This window comes from Lagopus muta, chromosome 6, assembly GCF_023343835.1.
Source record: "Lagopus muta isolate bLagMut1 chromosome 6, bLagMut1 primary, whole genome shotgun sequence".
In the NCBI taxonomy this organism is placed as follows: Eukaryota; Metazoa; Chordata; class Aves; order Galliformes; family Phasianidae; genus Lagopus; species Lagopus muta.
The window spans coordinates 54,944,500-54,964,845 of NC_064438.1; the positions used below are offsets into that span (position 1 = coordinate 54,944,500).

Sequence of the window (20,346 nt, forward strand, 5' to 3'; positions counted from 1 at the left end):
ACAGCAGAACACAGAGAAATCTCTCTACAAACTCTTAATGAAAATATTCACTCTGTGGATGGGTACACTTCTGTAGGGTCCCAGGGCTCAGACCAGCTCATCAAACACAAACAGAGGAACTGGGGAAGAGACTCATTCATAAGAATCATTGGCTAAATAATTTTTTCTATGATTTGCTAGAAAACATAGGGAAAGGAGGATAGATGTTTCAAAGACTGAAACAAGATAATACCAAAACAAAAAGGACTGAGGGTTACCTAAAGTATACAAAGGGTTTCTTGCTCTGCTTCACGTGGCACTGGATGTTTCTCCCTGCTCCTGAACCAAGTGATAGCAGCAGCTGCTATGCACAGTCTCCTTTGCTTACCCTGCTAAGTTACCAACAGGCTCCATCAGGAGCATGATTTTATCAATGCTATGAGAAACACGTTTCCGGAATCTGTTGCTCCCAAAGACATCCCTGCAATGTGTTGAGCAAGCACCGGGGCTTCTCCTCGGGATGCAGCCAGGCGTGCTGTGAAAGATGAGAGCTCCTGAGCATGCTGCTGGGAGCTTCTCCAGGGAAACATCTGGTGGAGACACTGACACAAGCTGTAGGTTTGTGTAGGGCTTGAGCAACAAACCGTCTGTCAAGACCTGCTTATTAGGATGTTTACTCACAAAATTGGCCTTTTCATCAGTACACCGTGAGTGGTTTGTGAATGCAGCCCTTACCACCAAGGAAATGGTCTTGCAGAATCAGTCAACAAGATCAAGAGTGATGCCAGCACACGGAGGCACCATTTTTTAGCATTAGGACCAGCTACATTCTGCCCAGCATCACATTTCCCATTTTGCTACCCCCAATAACTGCATACCAGTCAAATCTTTGGGGTTTTATTTTGATATCAATGTGTTCTTTGGCAGGACAAAGAGCCTTTTGTTTTCTTCCCCTGTGCTAAAGCATTGATTCTTTGATATCCTGTAGGGATGGTGATTTATTTTCATCTATTAAATTGTCTTTCCTGTTGTCTTTCCTGCCCATATTATGTTGCTTTTGTTAAAAAATGAAAAAAGAGCAGAAAGAACACACCAGAATAAAAGAAAAGCTCAGCTCTCTGCTCACCATTTTCCAAACATTAAATCCATTTCCTAGTTCATACATTTGCAAGGGATCCACAAGAGTTCATTTAGACCAAAGACAAAAGTGCTCTGAAGGTCATAAGGAACACCTCCACAGCTGCATGACTTCACAGAATCACAGAATCATTAAGGTTGGAAAAGACCTTCAAGATTCCCAATCATTCAGTGCAGAAAAGAGCTTCATAATTCCCAGTTATCAACCCACCCCACCATGCTCACCAAGTCATGTCCCTCAGTGCCACATCTCCATTGAGGTTCTTCAACACCTCCAGGTACGGTGACCCTACCACCTCCCTGGGCAGCTGTGCCAATACCTCACCACTTTTTCTGAGAATAAATGTTTCCTAATATTCGACCCTGAATTTCCCCTGGTGCAGCTTAAGGCCATTCCCTCTTGTCCTGTCACAGGTTGCCTGAAGAAGAGGCCAACTTCAGACAAGAAAGGACCAAGGAGGAAAGCTGAACAATTTTGCTTTACTAGGAGAGAGGAGGGAAGAGAGGAAGGCTCAGAGCATCACAGTGCCATATGTCTAAGCAACACACCCAGGGGCATAGTAGGTCTTTGTAACTGGACCACGGGGGAAATGCATGCCTGAAATAAAATGTCAGCAATGAAAGCCTCTTCCATGGCTAAGACCGTCTTTCAAGAGAGACGTGTCAGAGACGTGTCAGAGCTCAATACAGGAAAAAGGAAGCTGTGGGGACCACAGCAGAGATCAATATCTCCAGGGTAGAAAGGAAACTTATCATTTGACAACAATAATAAACATTTCTGAGTGTGCTTCCTCTCAAGGCTCCTGCAGAACTTGGTCTCAGACAAAAAGGGCCTCAGTAGAACAGCAGGGCTGGGCAGTGACAAATCAGTCAGAGAATCTCAGAATGGTTTGGGTTGGAAAGGAACCTTAAAGATTCTCTGGTTCCAAGCCCTGCTGTGGGTAGGGACACTTCCCACCGCATCAGACTGCCTAAAGCCTCACTCAGGCTGGCTTTGAGCACCTCCAGGGATGGGGCATCCCATAGCTTCTTTGGGCAGCCAGCACCTCACCACTGCCATCGTGACAAATTTCTTCCTCTTATCCAAACTAAACCTACCCTCGTTTAGTTTAAAGCCATTATCTATTCTCCTGTCACTGCCCCTGACATAGTTTGTCCTGACAACCCGTGACAAAGAGTCTCCCCAACTTTTCTGTAGCCCTCCCTTTGGGAACTGGAAAGCCACAATGAAATTCCCTTAGAGCCTTCTCCAGGCTGAACAAATACAGCTCCAGCCCTCCAGTCATCCTTGGGGCCCAGCTCTTCTCTGCTTGTAACCATGTAACAGGGATTTAGCCTCAAATATCATGACTGAGTGTCCACGATCTGGATGCAGGAGATGGGGAACAGCGTGGCTCCACTCTCCCCAGCAAATCCCCTTCCGATCCTCTCGCTCCAAGCTCTCTCTGCCCATGAGCTTCCCTTTTCCCAGCACCTGCTCTCCTTGGGCAGCACCCAAGGCCTCTGTAGTGGCAAGGAGAAAATCACAGAGCTCACATGGAACCTAAAAAAGGACTGGTAATTATAAAGAAGAGACAAGGACAAGACAGGAGCCATCCGTGGCAGCTGGAAGCATCAACCACCATCATTTATCAGCCATGGTGATGTAACTTTTGAACAGCACTTGTATTCCTCTCATCCAGATCCACCCATGGCCACCAAACCTCTCTGCAGGAGCATCTTCATCTGAAGCACTGATGGGCGATGGGCCTTGGGTGGGATGAGTTAGATCCAAACCTCCCAGTCCTGATACCAGAAACAATATCTCGGGGTATCAGTGAATTGTGCAGATACAGGGTTGCTTTGGAGTGTTCTACACAGTGCCATAAGACAGTAACGTGTTGACTGTATGTGTTGTTCCATAGTTGAATCTCAGAAGATACCTGGAAAAAATAGACATGTTGCAAACAAGAAGGAGATGGCTTCCTTTTCTTCCAGGCAGCCGAACATAGGAAAACACTACCATGTCTGACAAGAGGGAAAAGACAGAAATTCAGTTTCACACAGTGTTTGCATTTTAATGACAAGCCACAGTTTATATCATTAAGAACAAAAGAAAAACAGCAGAGGAAACACCAGAGTGAACATGGTGTCTGCAGTAGCCTGGAGGCAAGATGGTGGCTTAAGCAATAGCAGTGATTTGGATACACAGGTCAACAGCCAGCACTGCCCTTGACCTCATTGGCCGCCAGGTGAGACAGCTGCTCGCGTGATGCAGTCAGGTGCTGCTGCTGTGCTTGGTGCCATGGCCTCTGCAAGCTGATCCAACTGGATTTACAGAGTGCTCTCTTATCAAACCTGATGTATTTCCTCTCCCACTCCTTTCCCAGACCTTGCCCTGCATTGGAGACATAGAGCATGACACAGCACAGAGGACTCACCTTATTTCTAGAAAGAAAAGGACATCACTGCATTTCTGACTTCCAAGGCTGTGGATTTTCAGCAAACTCCTACTTGTTCCTGAATTTGCCTTCCTGAGAGAGGAGAACCTCAGGAAATGGTGTCAGTCAAGAGTCAAGGAAAGAAAACTGTAATGTGATACAGGTCTAACCCACTGAAACACTGGGAATGTCTCATTTTACAGTGGTTCCTTCCAAAAGGAAACCAACCAACTGTAAATAATGCGTCTGGGAGGAGAAGACAAACTTTTAACCCTTCCCTTGCTTTTACTGTTTGCTCAATCAAGGAATAGCTTTCCTTGAAGCCCAGCAGAATCCACTTCTCTGTGCTTTATGGCTCTCTTCTCCAGACTGGGTAACCCTGAGACCCTACTCTTTTGCTAGTTCCAGAGCCCAAAACTGACACTCAAGTATGATTAGCTAAGCACAAAAATGGATGTTGACTGGATATTAGGAAAAAAAAATCTCTGAAAGATTGGTGAGATACTGGAACAAGCTGCCCAGGGAAGTGGTGGGGTGATAGAGATGTAGTATTAGAATCATAGAATCATAGAATCACCAAGGTTGGAAAAGACCTAAAAGATCACCCAGTCCAACCGTTCACCTATTCCCAATAGCTCCTACTAAACCATGTCCCTCAACGCAACATCCAGTCTTTCCTTGAACACCCCCAGGCTCGGTGATTCCACCACCTCCCTGGGCAGTCCATTCCAGTGCCTGACCACCCTTTCTGAAAAGTAATACTTCCTCATGTCCAGCCTGAATTTCCCCTGGCGTAGCTTGAAACCATTCCCCCTGGTCCTATCCCTAATGACACGAGAGAAGAGGCCGACCCCCAGCTCACTACAACCTCCCTTCAGGAAGTTATAGAGAGCAATAAGGTCTCCCCTGAGCCTCCTCTTCTCCAGGCTGAACATTCCCAGCTCCTTCAGCCTCTCCTCATATGGCCTGTGTTCCAGACCCCTCACCAGCTTCGTTGCCCTTCTTTGAACACGTTCCAGGGCCTCAATATCTTTCTTGCAGTGAGGGGCCCAAAACTGGACACAGTACTCGAGGTGCGGCCTCACGAGTGCTGAATATAGGGGAACAATCACCTCTCTGCTCCTGCTTGCAACACTGTTTCTGATGCAAGCCAGGATGCCATTGGCCTTCTTGGCCACCTGGGCACACTGTCGGCTCATGTTCAGCCGAGCATCAATCAATACCCCCAGGTCCATTTCCTCTACGCAGTCCTCCAGCCACACCGCCCCAAGCCTGTAGCGTCGCCTGGGGTTGTTGTGGCCGAAGTGCAGGACCCGGCATTTGGCCTTGTTGAAACTCATTCCATTGATGGACATTGATGGACATAGCTTAGTGGGCATGATGGCGGTGGGTTGATGGCTGGACTGGATGATCTTAGTAGTCTTTTCTTTAATAATTCTGTGATCTTAGAAGCCTTTTTGTGTGTAAGTGCCTGGCCCTTCCTATCAGCATCAATCTTCCAGCTTCACCTAGACATCTGAGAGAAGTGAACACATGTAGAAAGGGTTGCCTCTTCCTGAATCCCACTTCTGGGACTTGCAGAAAATCCTGTTATCAATATAGAGCACAAGCACATTCACTCATATATTTCTCTGTGTTTTAGCTCAGTCACCTCAAATAAACAAATTACAGGTGTATCTGTTCCTGTAAAAGCACTTCCAGACTCAGGATACTGCTCCTACCCAGTTCAGGTGAACAGTTTGAAGCAAGTTTCGCCATACAGTCTGGCTCTGAAGGGAGAGCAGAAAGCCAGCAGGGAACATAAGCCAAGAGAAGTCACCAGGACATCTGACACAGACACGTTTCATTGGAACACTTGGAAATTCGAGTTTAGAGACCTTGATCCACCAGCACTCCTGAGCGTGCGCTAAGTTCACCCCTAACTGTGAAGTACACAGAGCACATGCTGAAATGCTTCACTGAGTAAGAATGAGCTTAATCACATGCTTAAACACTTATTGCATGAGCACCTCAGAGATGAAGATTGATTATATCCTTCTCCTCCCAGTAGCTCAAGCTTGCCCTCCAGAAAAGCCCATGTCTTAAAACACAAGGCACACAGAGTGCAAGGGACATGGAGAACATATATTTCAATGGTTTGCCGTCTTTCCACCTCCCTGCCCTTGGCCCCAGAAGAACCTTTTTGGGGGAGAAAACAATTTGCTTGCAAAGCCATTACATCATGAGGACAGAGTCCAAATCATATACATTTTCCTTTGGGTTTATCATGAAAATGTTAGTTCTCAGGACTTCAACTCCTTTAAAAAGAACAAAAAACAGATTTTCAGAGCTTGGCTCATTGAAACCAACTTACTAATGTTAATATACTTTATTGATCTTAAAGGAATACAGCATGGAAACAAAGGCCATTAATTGAGAAAGAAGCTCTGTTTACATTAATAAGTCATTCCACACAAAAAGAGCAGATCCAAACTGAGGTTCCCACAGGTACAGTATATACAGTTTCGGTGTTTACTTCAGCCTAGAATTAGCATGGTTCCCAATATCATTGGACCAAATTTACCCAGATTTTTGGACCAGAAGCTGTTCAAGGGAGCCAACACTGATTCAGGCCCCATGTCTCTATCTGGATAGAAACGTATTTGTTGTGCTCCTGGAGTGAAGCATCTGTGTAGAAGTAACCATGGAAAGAACAAAATTCTCCAAGGACAGCAGAGTCCCAATGCAAGGTGCTGTAAATGCCCAGTGCTCTGCCACTAGGACAGTTTGTTAGTTGGAAGCCATCAATTTTTTCTACAGTTTAGGAGCAACTATAAGGATGTAAAATTGCTGCCCAAGAAAGAAGCTTACTGTAGGCTTGTGTATCAACTATGTCCATAGCTGTGTTTGCATTACAAGAGGAGGATGTTCAATAAATTGGTTGGAAACTACCTTCAAGATCATCAAGTTCAACCATCACACTCACCTACCAAGTCCCATCACTGAACTGAATCTCTTAATGCCACATCCACCTTAAATACCTACAGGGATTCCGACTCAATCACTTCCCTGGGCAGTCCATTCCAATGATTGACCATCATCTACACAAAGAAATTCTGCCTGATACCAATCTAAACCTTCCCCTGTACAACTTGAGGCCATTTCCTCACATCCTATCACCATTCATCCTTGCTTCAGCTTACTTTGAGACAGTTATGAGATCTCCCCTCAGCCTCCTCTTCTCCAGACTGAGTAGCCCCAGTCCCCTCAGCTGCTCCTCGTAACACCCTTTTTCTGGTCCCTTCACCATCTTCATTGCTCTTCTCTGCACACATCTGAGCAACTCAATACCCTTCTTTTATACTCTTCAGAACTGAACACATTATTTGAGGTGCCAGTGCCATGTACAACAGGACAGTCCCTTCCACAGCCCTGCTGACCCATACTGCAGAGGCAGGTCATGATGACATGACCACCAGGGCTGGCTCATGTTCATATGGCTGTCAACCAGCACCCCCAAGTCCCTTTCTGCCAGGCAGCTCTTCAGCCACTCTTCCCCAAGCCTATATCACCGCATGAAGATTCTGTGACCCTGGTGCAGCACCCATATTTCGTCTTGTTGCACATCACACAATTGGAATCAGCTATCAACCCAACAATACAGAGCCCTCTAAAGAGCTCTTCTACCCTCATGCAGACCACCAGTCCTGCTTGAATTCATACGGGACTTCAGCATAGACTATGCTTGTGAAAGCATGGAATTAAATTATTTTGCTAGAGGACGTGAGTGACCAGAAACACATGTCCACTGTTTTAAGAAGTATATGCCACCATCGACCAAGCGTGCAAAGTAAATTTCCTTACACAGAAACACAAACCTCATTTTCAGCAACAGTCGTGAGCACAAAAGAATGAAGAAGACTGGGGGAAATCTGTTGCATAGACAACTCCCATAGGCTAAACCAAGATCACGGTCTTCTCACCTAATGGTTCTTCAATAGTTGCAATAATCTTCAGAGAGCACGCAAGCCTGGCCACTCTCTGAAGTCCATTCACCCCACGGCCCTCCCAGCTTTCACAGTCATTACTGGGGATGGTAGAGCACACATCCTTCCCTCCTTACTTGTCCATAATACCTTGTCTGTAATACCTTGTCTATCTCCTTTGAACTTGCTGACATTACATCTGTGCCGCTATTGCCTGTGGCAGCAAATTCCTTGCTGAGCAAAAGAAGAAAAAAAGCACTCACTTTCTATTATCCCTTTTAACCGATGTCCCACTTGTTTCCATGTCTCCCCTCGTTCCAGCATTGTGGGATTTTTAAGTCCCAGAGCAATTGTTTCTTACTGCAGTGATCTATCTGTTCTATTTTGCCAGAGAAATAAAACACCATTCTGTGCAAGGAGGCTCAACACAATCCCTTTGGAGGTTTAGAGCAAGTCATGGGAAAAGCAGATTTGAAAGATAGATTTGGGCTTTACAAATTGTTTCTATTGGTTTGCAGTCTCTGTATGCTCTTGGAACTGTGCACAGGAACCGTCAGTGTAAGTATTACATTGCAAAGAGTTGAGAATGGTTCAATTTTCTCACACCAGCTTACTTGTATGCGTGATTGTTGGTGCCTCCAATGATACAGGCTAGATGCTTAATGCAGCTATTAAAAATGCCTTTATCACATGCTGCAGGAGAGCCAAGCTCAGCGTGGTGAATCATCTACTGAGTGGCCATCACAGCTAATAAAAACCTTCTTGCTCTTTGTGGCAAAAAAGGATTCAGGTTCCTCAGGGATGGCTTTGCTGGCTGCCACCTGAAGAGCTCTGACCTCTTCCAACAGACAGATTGGGGTTAGGGAAGGTGCAGGACTCTGTTGTGGGGAATCCGTTGTCTTTATCCAGGATGAACCCCATGCCAGGAGAAGTAGATATCTTGTATGGATTGGAAAGACTCCGTCTGAAGCACCTCATCAGGGAACAGCTGGGAGATGTACGGCAACACTATATAACCTAAATCACAAGGAACCCAGACAAAGGGGTCTGCTCTTGCTAAGCGTTTGCTCTGCTTATGAAGCACAGGGGTACAAACCCAACCATCCTCACTACAATTATTCCTCCCCTTGAAACAGGCCCCCGGGCGCTGAAGACAAACCTCACAGCTTCTGACTTCCAAAGACTGCCATAAGCACCGGGCATAATTAAAACACAAATATTAAGAAAAGTGCATTGGTAAGGGCTCAAGGCTGCGGAGCTGGAAAGCCAGGTAGCTTAAAGAAGTGCCAGATATTTAACTGGTCTCCAAGATTTGCAGATGTTTTTCAACCTAGCATTGCAAAAACTTACTAACAGAGGTAGTGTTTCCTAAATTGGAACCAGAGAAGAGAATGTGCTGGGATATCAAGTACTTTTCCAGCACTGTAAGATCTTTTATTCAAAAAAAAAAAAAAAAAGAGGAAAGTGAGAGGTAAAAAAAAAAAATCAAGGCCTGTTTAAATGATTTGGGATGCTTACCTAAATCATGTAGGAAAAGGAAAATTCCTTCTGCAAACTGAAAGGAGTCAGACGCAATTGAAAGAGATACCATCAGCACATTTCCCCATCTGGTAGTAAGTTATTCCATGAGAGTGCTACAGAATGCACTGGTTGCAGCTGATAGAACCTTAGTGATATTTAGGTGTTTATTTTCTTATTCTTTTACTCAATTATCAAAACAGAAACTATTTAGTAGCTTGCTTTTGAAAACCAGCCTCCTTCAGCCAGTAAGAGAAAATGCATTCCAGCACTGCAATTAAAACTTGCCTTTCCAAAGCCACTGGTCAGGTTGTCTTCCCACCAGCATCTCCTTTACAGTCAGACACAGAGTGTATGTCTGCAGCTCCTCTCTGCTCTCTGCTGCACCTTTGAGGAGATTTATAGGGATTTGCACGTGGTTTTCTTGCTTGAAGAGAGATTATGTGGCATGATTAAGAGATATTCTAGGAAAGAAACCACTAGGTTTGATAAGCTTCTTGACATTCCCTTTGTTTGATATAACACCCATCTGTTATTAACAGAATGTATTGAGCTGCTCTCAGCTTCAGCAGAACTGTGTTGAGTAACAAACATTTCTCCTCTCCCCTCTCTGTAGTGGCAGTCATTGTCCCACAGTTTCTGGAATAACTATTCTATATTAATATACAAAATGTATATATAACATTTTATGTTTTCTGTATGTATGCAGGCTGCCCTTCCACATGCAAAGCTACAGGAGGGTTAACACCAGCTAAGGTGAGGTACAGCTTGTCCTGTATCATGGAAGATGGAAATGAAAGGACTTTTGAGGTTCCTGTACTCAAAAACTTGTGACCATACTGCATGGCCCCTTAGAGAAAGTAACAGAAAGTATGTAATGTCAGAGACATCTAACAGCGGGGATTCACTGCAGCCTACAAGTTAAGATCAAGTCCACCACTTAGAAAAACTGTTACCACTCTCTTAGAAGCTGTTCATAGAGACATTTAACTCTTGGTGAATGTCTCCTTCCCAGATTTGCTACACAAGGAAACCTGACAAAGTACTGCTCTGCCTTACTGCAGGTGACAGCAGGAAGGACACAGAGGAGCCATGGAAGAATGCACCTCTCTGCTGATCTTGCTGTGGACCACACGGGCTGCACACACACCCAAAAAATTCCTACCAGGTTCACCAAGCTCACGCTCTCCTTGGCCAGGCAGAGCACCCTGAGCACACAACTTTGGGCAATCCATTTACCGATCACTTCAGAGGCACACCTGCTGCATTACACAGATCCATTTGGTTACAGCACCCTACCATTCGCCCTTCAGTTGTACCAACCAAGGTCTTCAAGCACCCTGAAGCAAGGAGGATTAATATTACATTTCCATCTGCTCCACAATGCAAGCTGCTCATTAGCAACACCCTGAAGAACTGCAGAATTGCAGAAGTTGGAAAGATCCCCTGGGATCATCCAGTCCAACACCCTGATAAACTGGGCTCCCTACAGTAGGTTTCAGAAGTGTCCTCAGTCCCATCCTGCCCTTAAAAATGCAAGTCACTGGAAGAACAAGAAGAGCCATGGCTATCCAGTTCTCTCAGAGCACAAATCACACACACAGCAACATTTTAAACTTGCTCCATTTCCTGCACGACTGAATTCCAGGGAATGTTAACAGGCCACATTAAAGAGACACTGACGTGGTGACAACGCCAGTACAAAACCATTGTAAGATTGAGTCTGTCCCAATGTAACAAACTTAAAAAAAATATTAAAACAGACTGTTTATTACAGCATATGATGTGTTATATTAATTTACACAATGATATATATATATAAAAACAGCCATTGATGATGTACAGTAAATTGGACATCAACAGGAATATTAAAACTACTGATAATCATGCACGTGACATGCATATGGTTTGTTTTTCTTTTCAAAAGCAGTTTTACACAATATACTGAAGTTACTAAGCCTTGGTCAGCTGCTCCAACAGTTTATTCCAAACAACACCACAGTCCGCACCGGGACTCCCAGGAAATCAGAGCAGAGTGCGCTCCTGAGAAGGCAACTTAACCTTGGAGATGGATTTACCAGGAGCCCTTTCCTCACGGGAGAAGGTTGGGGGAGGACAGGGCCAGCTTCAAGAAGAGAATCAATGAGAAAAAGAAACAGAACAGGCTGGACTGTCAGGAGGAACAAGTTCAAGATGTGGCACCAGGAGCAGCAGAAAGGGACAAGCAAAAACATTGAGACCACCCACACTCCCTCCCCCTTTTCCCCTAAAAATTTATGACCTTAAGCTGTTGATACCCTGTATAAGACCCAGAATTGGAAAAATCTAGGCAAGGATGATCCATTCCCAAAAACATGAGCCTTTTTTTCCAAGCCTTCTGATACTATGCACTGGAGGCTGTTCACCACTGAAATGGCAGTGTTATGGTTTTTTAGACAAGTGTAATGGTCTTTTATTTCCATTTGAAAGGCACTAGTATCCACCCAAGTTCAGAAGACAAGCGACATAATTTACCTTAAGTTTTAAATATTTGTATAAAAAAAAAAAAAATCTGTGGTAATATGTACACAAAAGCACCTTGCTTCCAAAAGCAGAAACAGATACATTCCACCAAGTCACTTCACTAGACGGTGGTCATGAGCTTCAGGGAGCCTGACCGAAAGCGCAGGATTTTCTTCTTGAGGTTATGGGAGGCTTTGATTTTGACAAAGGCCTTTGCCGCATTTTCGTGCAGCTCCGGAGCGGTGACGGTCTGGATGGGGAGCGTCTGGACAAACTGGGACCAGATGAGACCCCCGCTCTCATCAGAGTCGCTGGTGGTGGTGCTCTCCCCGACAAACTCCACCTCGCTCAGGCTGGACTCGCTGTCTCCGAAGCAGTTCGTTGTGTAGTTGCTCTGCTCATCCTCACTCGTGTCCACCACTGTGGAGTGGAACAGAGACTCGCACTCTGCCGAGTACTCCGAGTCACTGGCCACGTAGGCGTAAGGGCTGACATACGGCAGAGGAACTTGAGCGTAGACTCCTACGCCGTCCCGTCGGTTCCTCCTTGCCCTCCGCAGCGCCTCCTCGTAGGAGATCTCCGCTGAAGACTTCCACCGGCGGTAGTCGGCCCGCTTGTGTTTTGGTTTGGCCACCACCACCTCCCGGCCGTGTCCGTGAGACCTGACCACAGATTTATGCAGACTGGCTGGCCGCCCTTGGAGGCCTGACTCTGGCTGCAGACCGCCGCCGCGCTTCCCCCTTGAGGAGGGCTTTTTCAGTTTCTTATTTGTATCCAACTCATCGGGAAAGCGGCACTTCTTGCCGGTTGGCTTGCCTTTCTCCCGCAAGGCCTGAGCACCGTTCTCGAGCCCGTTGGCGAGGTGTGGCCTGTGCTTCAGCGCAGAGCTTTTCAAAATCTTGACGTTCCTGGTGCCTTTGTGGAGCTTAACGCTTTGCTGCTGGGCTGGGATGTACTGGGCGTTCACCAGCAATCCGTCATCGAGGCTCTGAGAGGAAGAGCCCTCGCTTTTGAAGTCCAGCGCGGGCCTCTCCTCCACAGGAGGCGACGACGAGTGAGCCGCCTGCGAGCTGCCCTTCAGCAGGACCTTTTTGGGCGGCTGGCTGACCCTGGTCTCTGGCTGCAGCACCACCGGCTTCCCTGGGCTCTCTTTGGGAGATGCAGCGAAGTGCTGGCTGCCTTCCTTGGGGACATCCCCCGTGGCAGCCACCGCGTGCCGGCTGAGCTCTGCAGGCACCGCCTTGGCACCCCGCGGCTGCTGCTTGCTCTGGAGTTCGCTGGGTGGAAAAGCCGCTGGCAAAAGCACCTTTCTGCTCTCCACCTGCTCGCCACCTGCTTCCCTCGGCCTCTGCTTGAGTGGGGAGGGAGCCGTGTTCTCTGAAGCAGTTGCCCCGCTGGATGGCAAGCTCACTTGCTTCGCGCTCTTCAGGTTCACCACGTTGCTGTGTGAAACCGCCCCGGCAGCCTGCCTGACACACATGCTGCCGTGTCGCAAGATCCCTTTGGTGGGATCGGCGTTGAGACTTGTCCTTGGTTTGTTAGTCCTTACAGAGTGAGTCTTTCTCTGAACCAGGCTTAAGATGTAGCCATCTATCCTCTTGCTGGCAGACGGGCACGAGGCAGGCCAGGAGCCCGGCGGGAGAAAGGCATCGGTTGCTTTTCCTGAGTCTGTTTCAGATCCGGCGCAAACGTCGGTAATGTCACAGCCAAGCCTCTCCTCTTCTCGCTGGGGGTTCTCAGTCACAGGGAGAAGGAACATAGGACTCTGCACAGCTACCGCATGGAGTGGGCTGGGGTACCGGTAGACGTCACTCCCGTTTTTAGACACCAGATCGCACTGGTACTTTGGGTGGACATCTGCAACGACATCGAGGGAATTTGAGTGCGGTGTGGACAAAGAGCGACACACAGAGCCCGCGGTCTGGTCCTCATGTTGGCTTTCTTTATTATAATCCATCCAGCCTATGAGATCTGAAAGGCATTTAGAAGAGTTTAGAGCTTGCCAGTGACAGTTCTGCTGCTTTTCACATGCTGTCAGGAGCACCGGACTCATCTACACAAACGCTTTCACTACAGCACTGCTGTTCAAATAGGAGAAACCTCACACTCAGGGATGCTGTTCAACAGCTGTAAAAGGGTCTGAGGGTTTCTTCCTAACTGCATCTATGGAGGGTTTGTGCCAACACGACTTCTTCACTGAAAAAATAAAACCCAGAGCCCTCTTGGGTCCAGGCTGCTGAGAGCTTCTTGTTCTACATCCAAGCCACTTAAACACCACGTTTCTGTGCTACACAGTCACTTGTATAACTCACTGTGGGTCTCAGCATGCATGAGTTTTATATTTTACTCTGTTAAATGCAAAGGGAAACATGAAAACATGGACAAGAGACCAATAAATTGCTTCTAGCTTATTGACAAGCTTCACTTCCATATTTTTCCAAGTATATCTTGGAATATAAAAGAAAATCCAGATTATTAACATGAGCATCCTACCTGTTTTATGACTGTAATAATGTCAGTTCACTTTGAACAATAAAGAATTAAAGAATGGGAAATAGGCTAATATTTCCACGTAAGAACAAGAGCGCAGGTCAATACAGCCAGTACCCAGGCCTTGGCTCTGCAAAGAGAGTTCTTTAAGAGAAATCCAGTGCCTTTCAAGATGCATGAGTCAGATTTAATAACTAAGGCACTTACGTCGGATATAAGCAACCTTAGCAGCAAGGCTTCAATCCAAGCACCTAAGATCATGATTTTATTAAGGTCTAGTTCACTTGATCTTCTTGGTTAGAGGGACAACCTAAACGATCCTGGCAGCTCACTGTCAGTCCTGTTTTCTACCCTTGGGCTAGAAACTTCAGCCAGAGTGCTCAAATTTGAAAGCTCAGTGCTTGCTCCTTATCTTAGGTTTATTTCAAAAGAGGTCTCACATACTTTGATGAAATTAGCTGATAACGATGATGCTCCTGTGTGGGCAGGAGAGAAAGGGAAGTCAAGAACAGGAACTTCCTCCAGATCACCTCCCAGTTTTCCCACATTTCCTAAATTCTATGTCAGAGTCAGGAAATGTTGCCAAAAAGACTTCTTTGAAACATGCCAGACTGAGAAATTTCATTCCTATAAATGAGACAGCATGATTAACGGGAGCTTTAGATTTTTGTGTTGCATACAGAAGAAAAAAAAAAGGAAAGTAATCTGCTGAAAAGCCCTGTGCATGTTTTTATGTTTGGCTGATATACCTTTCAACAGGGAACATTAAATTACCTCAAGCTGCTCAAAGGATAACTTAGAGGAGTTCTCAGCATCTCAGAATCAATGTATCCCAGGCTGAATTTTCCCGTTTCTGAGTCAGAAGAGCTTGAAGTATTTTATCCTCGATTCATAAAATTTCACTATAAGTTAACCTTAAAGAGCAGAATGGAAATTGGAAATACTATGGTTAGGAGCATCCTCCACAACCCAGACTGGACTAAGGCTTCTGAATGAGCGTGGCTGTGATGTCAAGCAGTAATGCTCAATCACAGAAGTCCTACTGAATTGTCCTTCCTGGACAACAGACAGAGGTGGCCTTCCTATTTTACTGTCATACATGTTAAAGATTGTAACTTCAGCCTAATGTCAAAGGAAATTCGACAGCTCTGTGCCAAAGAGACAAAGTACTTTTAGTCTGTTCGTGATGTCCATTCGTCTCTAATATATAAATGGAGAACAAAGCTCAGTCACCTGGATGTTGAGGACCATCAGAACTGAACAAAAGACTGCTGCAAACAGAACGACTTGCAACCTGCAGCTAGCTCCCTACTCAGTCACTTGCAGCAATGACAATGGTACATCTATATCGCATGGCTGCAGAGGTAGCTCCAATTACTGCTATTTAGTAGAAATGCTTTTCTTAAAGAAATCATGAGAAATTAGCCGACTAATGTGTTTTTGTGCATATGTACCACTGCCCTCTGCTGGGTAGAGCAGCTGCCATACTTTCACACGTTATTTTCATGTGCTTAGAGGGGCAGATTCACAAGCAAAGATGGAGCAGTGGAGAAGAAATGGTCCTTCTTTGCAACACATGTACATGATAGGCACTGGAATCTTTTCAGAGCACAGCACGTCAAATGGAAAGAAGAAGGGTTAATCCAACCCAGATACTCCTGAGGCAGTATTTCCAAAGCCAAAGCCACCTCCTGGAGTATGATGCATTCGACCTGCTTTTACTATACCTGCAGATTTAGGGCGTCCATCTGAGATATTCAGTGTTGCCTCCAAAGGGCTGCAAAAGCAAGTGCTAGAATGGCAACTGGATAAACACTCACTGAAGACAGAGTTAGACGAATTGGAGAGCGATCCAGAAGCTCCATCACTCAGCTCATAAAACCCTGCAAAAATAAGAGTTTGCATTTATATTAGTTATGTCTACATAAAGTTACCATTTGTGCCCCTAAAAAAGCAGTGCAGCTCATGTTTATGTTGGCTTACTCTTGCAATTAGTATGGGGATTTCATTCAGTCGTCCAAAAAAACAGCGCACAATTTAGTAATATCCTTACAAAGAATCCCGTTTAACAGTAAAGCACTTAAAAGAACACAACTTTGCTCAACATATGAAATCTTAAACTGTTTTTTTTAAGCTTTTATAGGGGTTGAGGTTTTAACTTTAACAGGGGATTACGGATTTTAGCAAGAAGGCTCAAGGCTGTGTTGGCCAGCCCACTCATGTAACAGTGCATTCTACCTTCCACCGCAAACTCCCCAGCTATCACTTGACTGCAGATCTTTGCCAAGAGTTGGGGCCAATGCTATCCATTATTTTCATCAAAGTTCTGGACAAACATGTAGTATTTAGGATGACAAGAAAGGAGTGCAGGCAGAAAAACTTCCAGGTAAACCGGGTCTACTTTAGAAAAATGCAACACACTATGAACAGGACTTAAATTGTACATTTAGGAAAAAGGAATTCTGGGCATGTCTACAGAATGAGGATGCATTCTGGAAAATGATACTCCTGGAAAGGACTTAGTCAGCATGGAAAAGTAGCTCAATCAAGCTTAATGGTATGGCCAAAAAAAAGGCTAACGAGATTGTTGGATGCACAAAGAGACTAATGAATAGCAGGTGGGAAATGACTTCACCAGCCTACATGGCAGTGGTAAGAAAGACATTAGAACAGTGTGCCTAGTCCTCAAATCTAGCAAGCTTAAAACAAAGCTAAAAAACTGGAATGGAGCCATAAAACTATTTAAGAGCTTGGAAAAATGCCTTGAAACCAATGACTTAATGAACTGACCTGTTTAGCTCATCAAAAAAGCCTGGGAATTAAAATATATAGCACCTCCAAGAGGAGAAAAGGCTTGGCAGTAGAAAGACCTTAGTCTACAGGGAAAAAGCATTTGAAAAATCAGTATGGGAACGAGTCAAGTTCAAATTAGAACTAAGCAATGGTTTTAACAGTGCAAGTGATTGCTTGGTAGGTCTTCCACTCCTCAATGCTGTCAGAACAAGCCTAGATCCTCTGTGGAAGGCTCCCCACAGTTGAATACCATTTACTGGCTCCAATGCAGTCAGAACAGAATGAAATTCAATACAACAGGGATTAAATTATTAGACTCAGCACTCCACCTGGTTATAAGATCAACTCTGACATCTTTCCTCTGCCATTGGTGCTTCCTTTTGCCACTTTCCCTGCAACCTCCTTCCTCATATGCAGGAGGAATGGAAGTTTTGTGGGTGGCCTAGAGAAAAAAAATGACCCAAACACCGAAAATCTTAATTCAGCCTGAAACATTTCTCTGCCGAAAAACAGCAGCCTTTCCAGCAGCAGGTGAACTTTCCCAGTTGGCCCTAATTATCAGAGCGTGAACGTGTCACAGACATTCGTGGTGGCAACACTAAGAACTGCAGGCAGCTTAATTCCAGGTACCATGGGAGGCTCTGTCACGCTGACCATTGGCCTCACCTGAACTTGGACGACTGTCTGTCTCAAGGTGTTCATCTGTCGTTTTTTCCACGTCCAGACGGAGGTCACTAATTTGCTTATCTAGCTCTTGCAACTGATTTAATAGGCCAGCATCCCTCCTCCTCAAGCAGTTCTGGAAAACAAGATGGCAAACATCAGCTACTTCAGTGAGGCAAGCATGAAGGGGTTCCAAGGACAATCAGCCTTCTGCATTCAAGGCCATGCAAATCCCTTTTTCTTTAAAAAATAATGATAAAAACAGGAGAAAGTCCTGATATTCTAGATAGGCCCTCTGGATAAATACTTAACTGAAGAATTATGCAGGCACTCCACTCCAGCCTCTTCCAGCCTGTTCTACATAAGGAGCATGCCCCACAATACACTGTGCTGGCAAAGCACTCTGTTGCAAGAACACAGCTGTAACAACAAAGCTGTTCTGTATGATATGGTATAACCAGACCTGTGCATACAAAATGGGTCCCTTCAGTGAAAATACAGCCTTGCCAATGTAACAGGGGATGTTCACCAGCACAGTGATCCAGTCAGAGCGCACATCTGTTCACACAATGGGATGGAACAGCTCTGCCAACAAGTGTCTGTCGTGAGGGAACCGCCTCGTTCTGCTGCAGTGTAAGGCCATGTTCCACCATATAGGCAGCAGGATTCCCAGAGCTGGGACTGCAGCCCTTTTATTAGTTTAGCAGTGCCAACAGGAAGGGTCATTCTTCCTCTTCGCCCATTATAATTGTACAAAATTGCTGGGAGATGAACTTTAGGGCTATTTATGAAGGGAATTTGATGGCATAAAATAAGCAGTAAGAAATGATTTTGTGAGGCAGTCATTAACCCATGGTCAAGCAGTTTCCCTGTGTGTATTACAGTGTTGCTTATCCATCACCTGTTCTGCTTCATACTCTTTAATTGCTCTGACTCTGGGGGAAGCAGGAGGGAGGTTTCTCTTTTTTTCCTAAGTGCATCATTTGATCTGAGCCCAGCGGTGCTCTGATATGCTCAGAGCAAAGAGTTTTGATGCTCTAGACCCATTAAATCAAGGACAACCTTTCCCCGGGGCTGGGCCAATCCTCAAGCAAAGGGAAAGCAAATGCTGCTAGTATTAACGAGGCCATTTGAAGCTGTGCTGGCATTGAACACCATCCTTGGAGAACCAAAGGGACGAGCCAACCTTTGCCCACCTTTCAGAGCAGAGGGTTTGGGTGGTGACTCTGCGCCACCTACTGCCACCAGCATCCCCAACCAGCAGTGTGGTTGATCCCAGTCTGCAATGTCAAGTGCACGAATGGATCATTATCAAGGATCCCTTTATTTGGGGGGGGGAGGAAGTGGGGGCAGTGAATCCCCGTTACTTCAATACGGCTCTTTGGCATCCCTTACTGTGCAAGCAGCAAGATCGTTTCACTGGCATTTTGTAGAGGGAAGCCATTCTTGAAATGGCACAGTGAATGTGCCAAAGCCAGAAGAAGCCAAAAAAAAAAAAAAAAAAAAAATTAAAAAAAAAAAGAGGGAGGGGGGGAAACAAGCAAATAAATCACGCAGTCCTGCCTCTCCCTCGGTGAAAGCAAATGCTGAGCCGTGCACAAAAGAAGGCCAGGCACAGCTGTACGCTATTTTCATTGAAAAATGATCTGCTGCTTCTTGCCGCCTTCCATCTCTTCCCACAGAAGCGACAAAGCGCCTTCCCAACAAAAGCATCCCTTCTTTTAAGGCGCCCGATCCGGGCCGTGCCAGAGCGCTCGTTACCTCCTCTCGGGGTTCCAACCCAGGAGCTCGCTTCTAACTTCCATTCAAGGCAACGGGAGCGCATCTCTTGCCTTGAATGGAAGTCGGGTCAGGCAGCCTCCAGCCCGGCTCAGGGAACCAAACCGAAGCGAGGAGGGAACCTCCGCCAGAGCCGGGGCCGCCGCCGTGCTCCGCTCGAACGCCGGCTCTCCCGTGCCGTGCCGTGCCGCCGTCCTCCGCCCGTTTGTCGCCGTGGCGCGTCCCCGAGGGATGCTGCTGGCAGCGGGCACGGCTGGGACGGGCAGGCGGCGGGATAACGGAGCCCGGCACGCACTCCCCGGGGAGCACCGCAGCATCCCCCGGACCGGCTCGGTGCCGCGGGACGCGGCGACGTTCCCCGCCCCAGCCCCCCGTGCCCGGCTCACCAGCTGCCGCCGCAGCAGGAGGATGTTCTCCTCCAGGAACTTCTCCTCCAGACTGCGCGGCGGCGGCCCCTCGCCCTGCTGCTCCCCGCGGCCGCCCTGCGCTCCCGGGGCTCTCCGCAGCAGGAGGCTCTTCACCAGCAGCTCCTGCCGCTGCCTCAGGTACTCCAGCTCGCCCAGCCCGGCCAGCGTAGCCTCCAGCCGCTCGCGGGTTCGCTGCCTCTCCGCCTCCGCTTCGCCCTTCTCCCTCCAGCGAGCATCGGGTCCCCCCGCCGCCTGCCCCAACCCCGGTCCCGCCGCGGCGGCGGCCGCTGCCGGGCTCGGCTTCATCGCGGCTCCGCCGCTCCGCTCCGCCGCCGCTACGGCTCGCGAATGGGCCGCGGGGCGCCCGGCTCCCTCCCCGGCTGCCGCCGCCCCGCGCCCGCCCACCGCCGCTCCGCCCTCCTCGGGCTCCCCGGGCTCCACGCCCGCTTCCTCGTCCTCCTCCACCTCCTGCGACCGCAGCGCTCCGCCTCCCCGCCCGAGCCCCTGTCGGGGTCCGTCTTGCCCGCTGTAAGCCGCTGGAAGGAGACGGAGCCCATCTGCTCCTCCGAAAGGTCCTCGCTGTGTTCCCAAAATCTCCAGTTCTGGATCATGTCCCAGCAGCAGCCCGACGGGTTTGAAACAGGAATCTTCAGTGGGGGCTGTTGGGATGGGACAAGGGGAAATGGTTCCAAA

The 20,346-nt window shown here is 47.1% G+C and overlaps 1 protein-coding gene across 4 annotated transcripts; it reads right to left on the reverse strand.

Moving 5' to 3' along the window:
* Positions 1-5,889: 5,889 nt before the first annotated feature.
* On the reverse strand, positions 5,890-20,012 carry DACT1 (dishevelled binding antagonist of beta catenin 1). Of its 4 annotated transcripts, none has more exons than XM_048948976.1 (4): positions 19,633-20,012; positions 17,471-17,603; positions 15,832-15,894; positions 5,890-13,378 (listed from the first exon to the last, which is right to left on the reverse strand). In XM_048948976.1, exons 1-4 carry the CDS (start codon positions 19,957-19,959, stop codon positions 11,643-11,645), a joined length of 2,259 nt encoding a protein of 752 aa, XP_048804933.1. In that variant the 5' UTR covers positions 19,960-20,012; the 3' UTR covers positions 5,890-11,642. The 4 variants fall into 4 exon arrangements, with proteins under 4 accessions (XP_048804933.1, XP_048804930.1, XP_048804932.1 ...); XM_048948973.1 differs by having other exon boundaries at positions 5,890-13,492; XM_048948975.1 differs by having other exon boundaries at positions 15,739-15,894.
* Between the last annotated feature and the right edge of the window lie 334 nt (positions 20,013-20,346).

Excerpts from the sequence above, each read along its gene's own strand:
- DACT1 (XM_048948972.1), bottom strand. The coding sequence starts at position 19,959 with ATGAAGCCGAGCCCGGCAGCGGCCGCCGCCGCGGCGGGACCGGGGTTG. Across the intron at positions 17,604-19,632 it reads TCCTGCTGCGGCGGCAGCTG|AACTGCTTGAGGAGGAGGGA; the intron begins GTGAGCCGGGCA and ends CTTGTTTTCCAG. Across the intron at positions 15,895-17,470 it reads AGACAGTCGTCCAAGTTCAG|GGTTTTATGAGCTGAGTGAT; the intron begins GTGAGGCCAATG and ends TTATTTTTGCAG.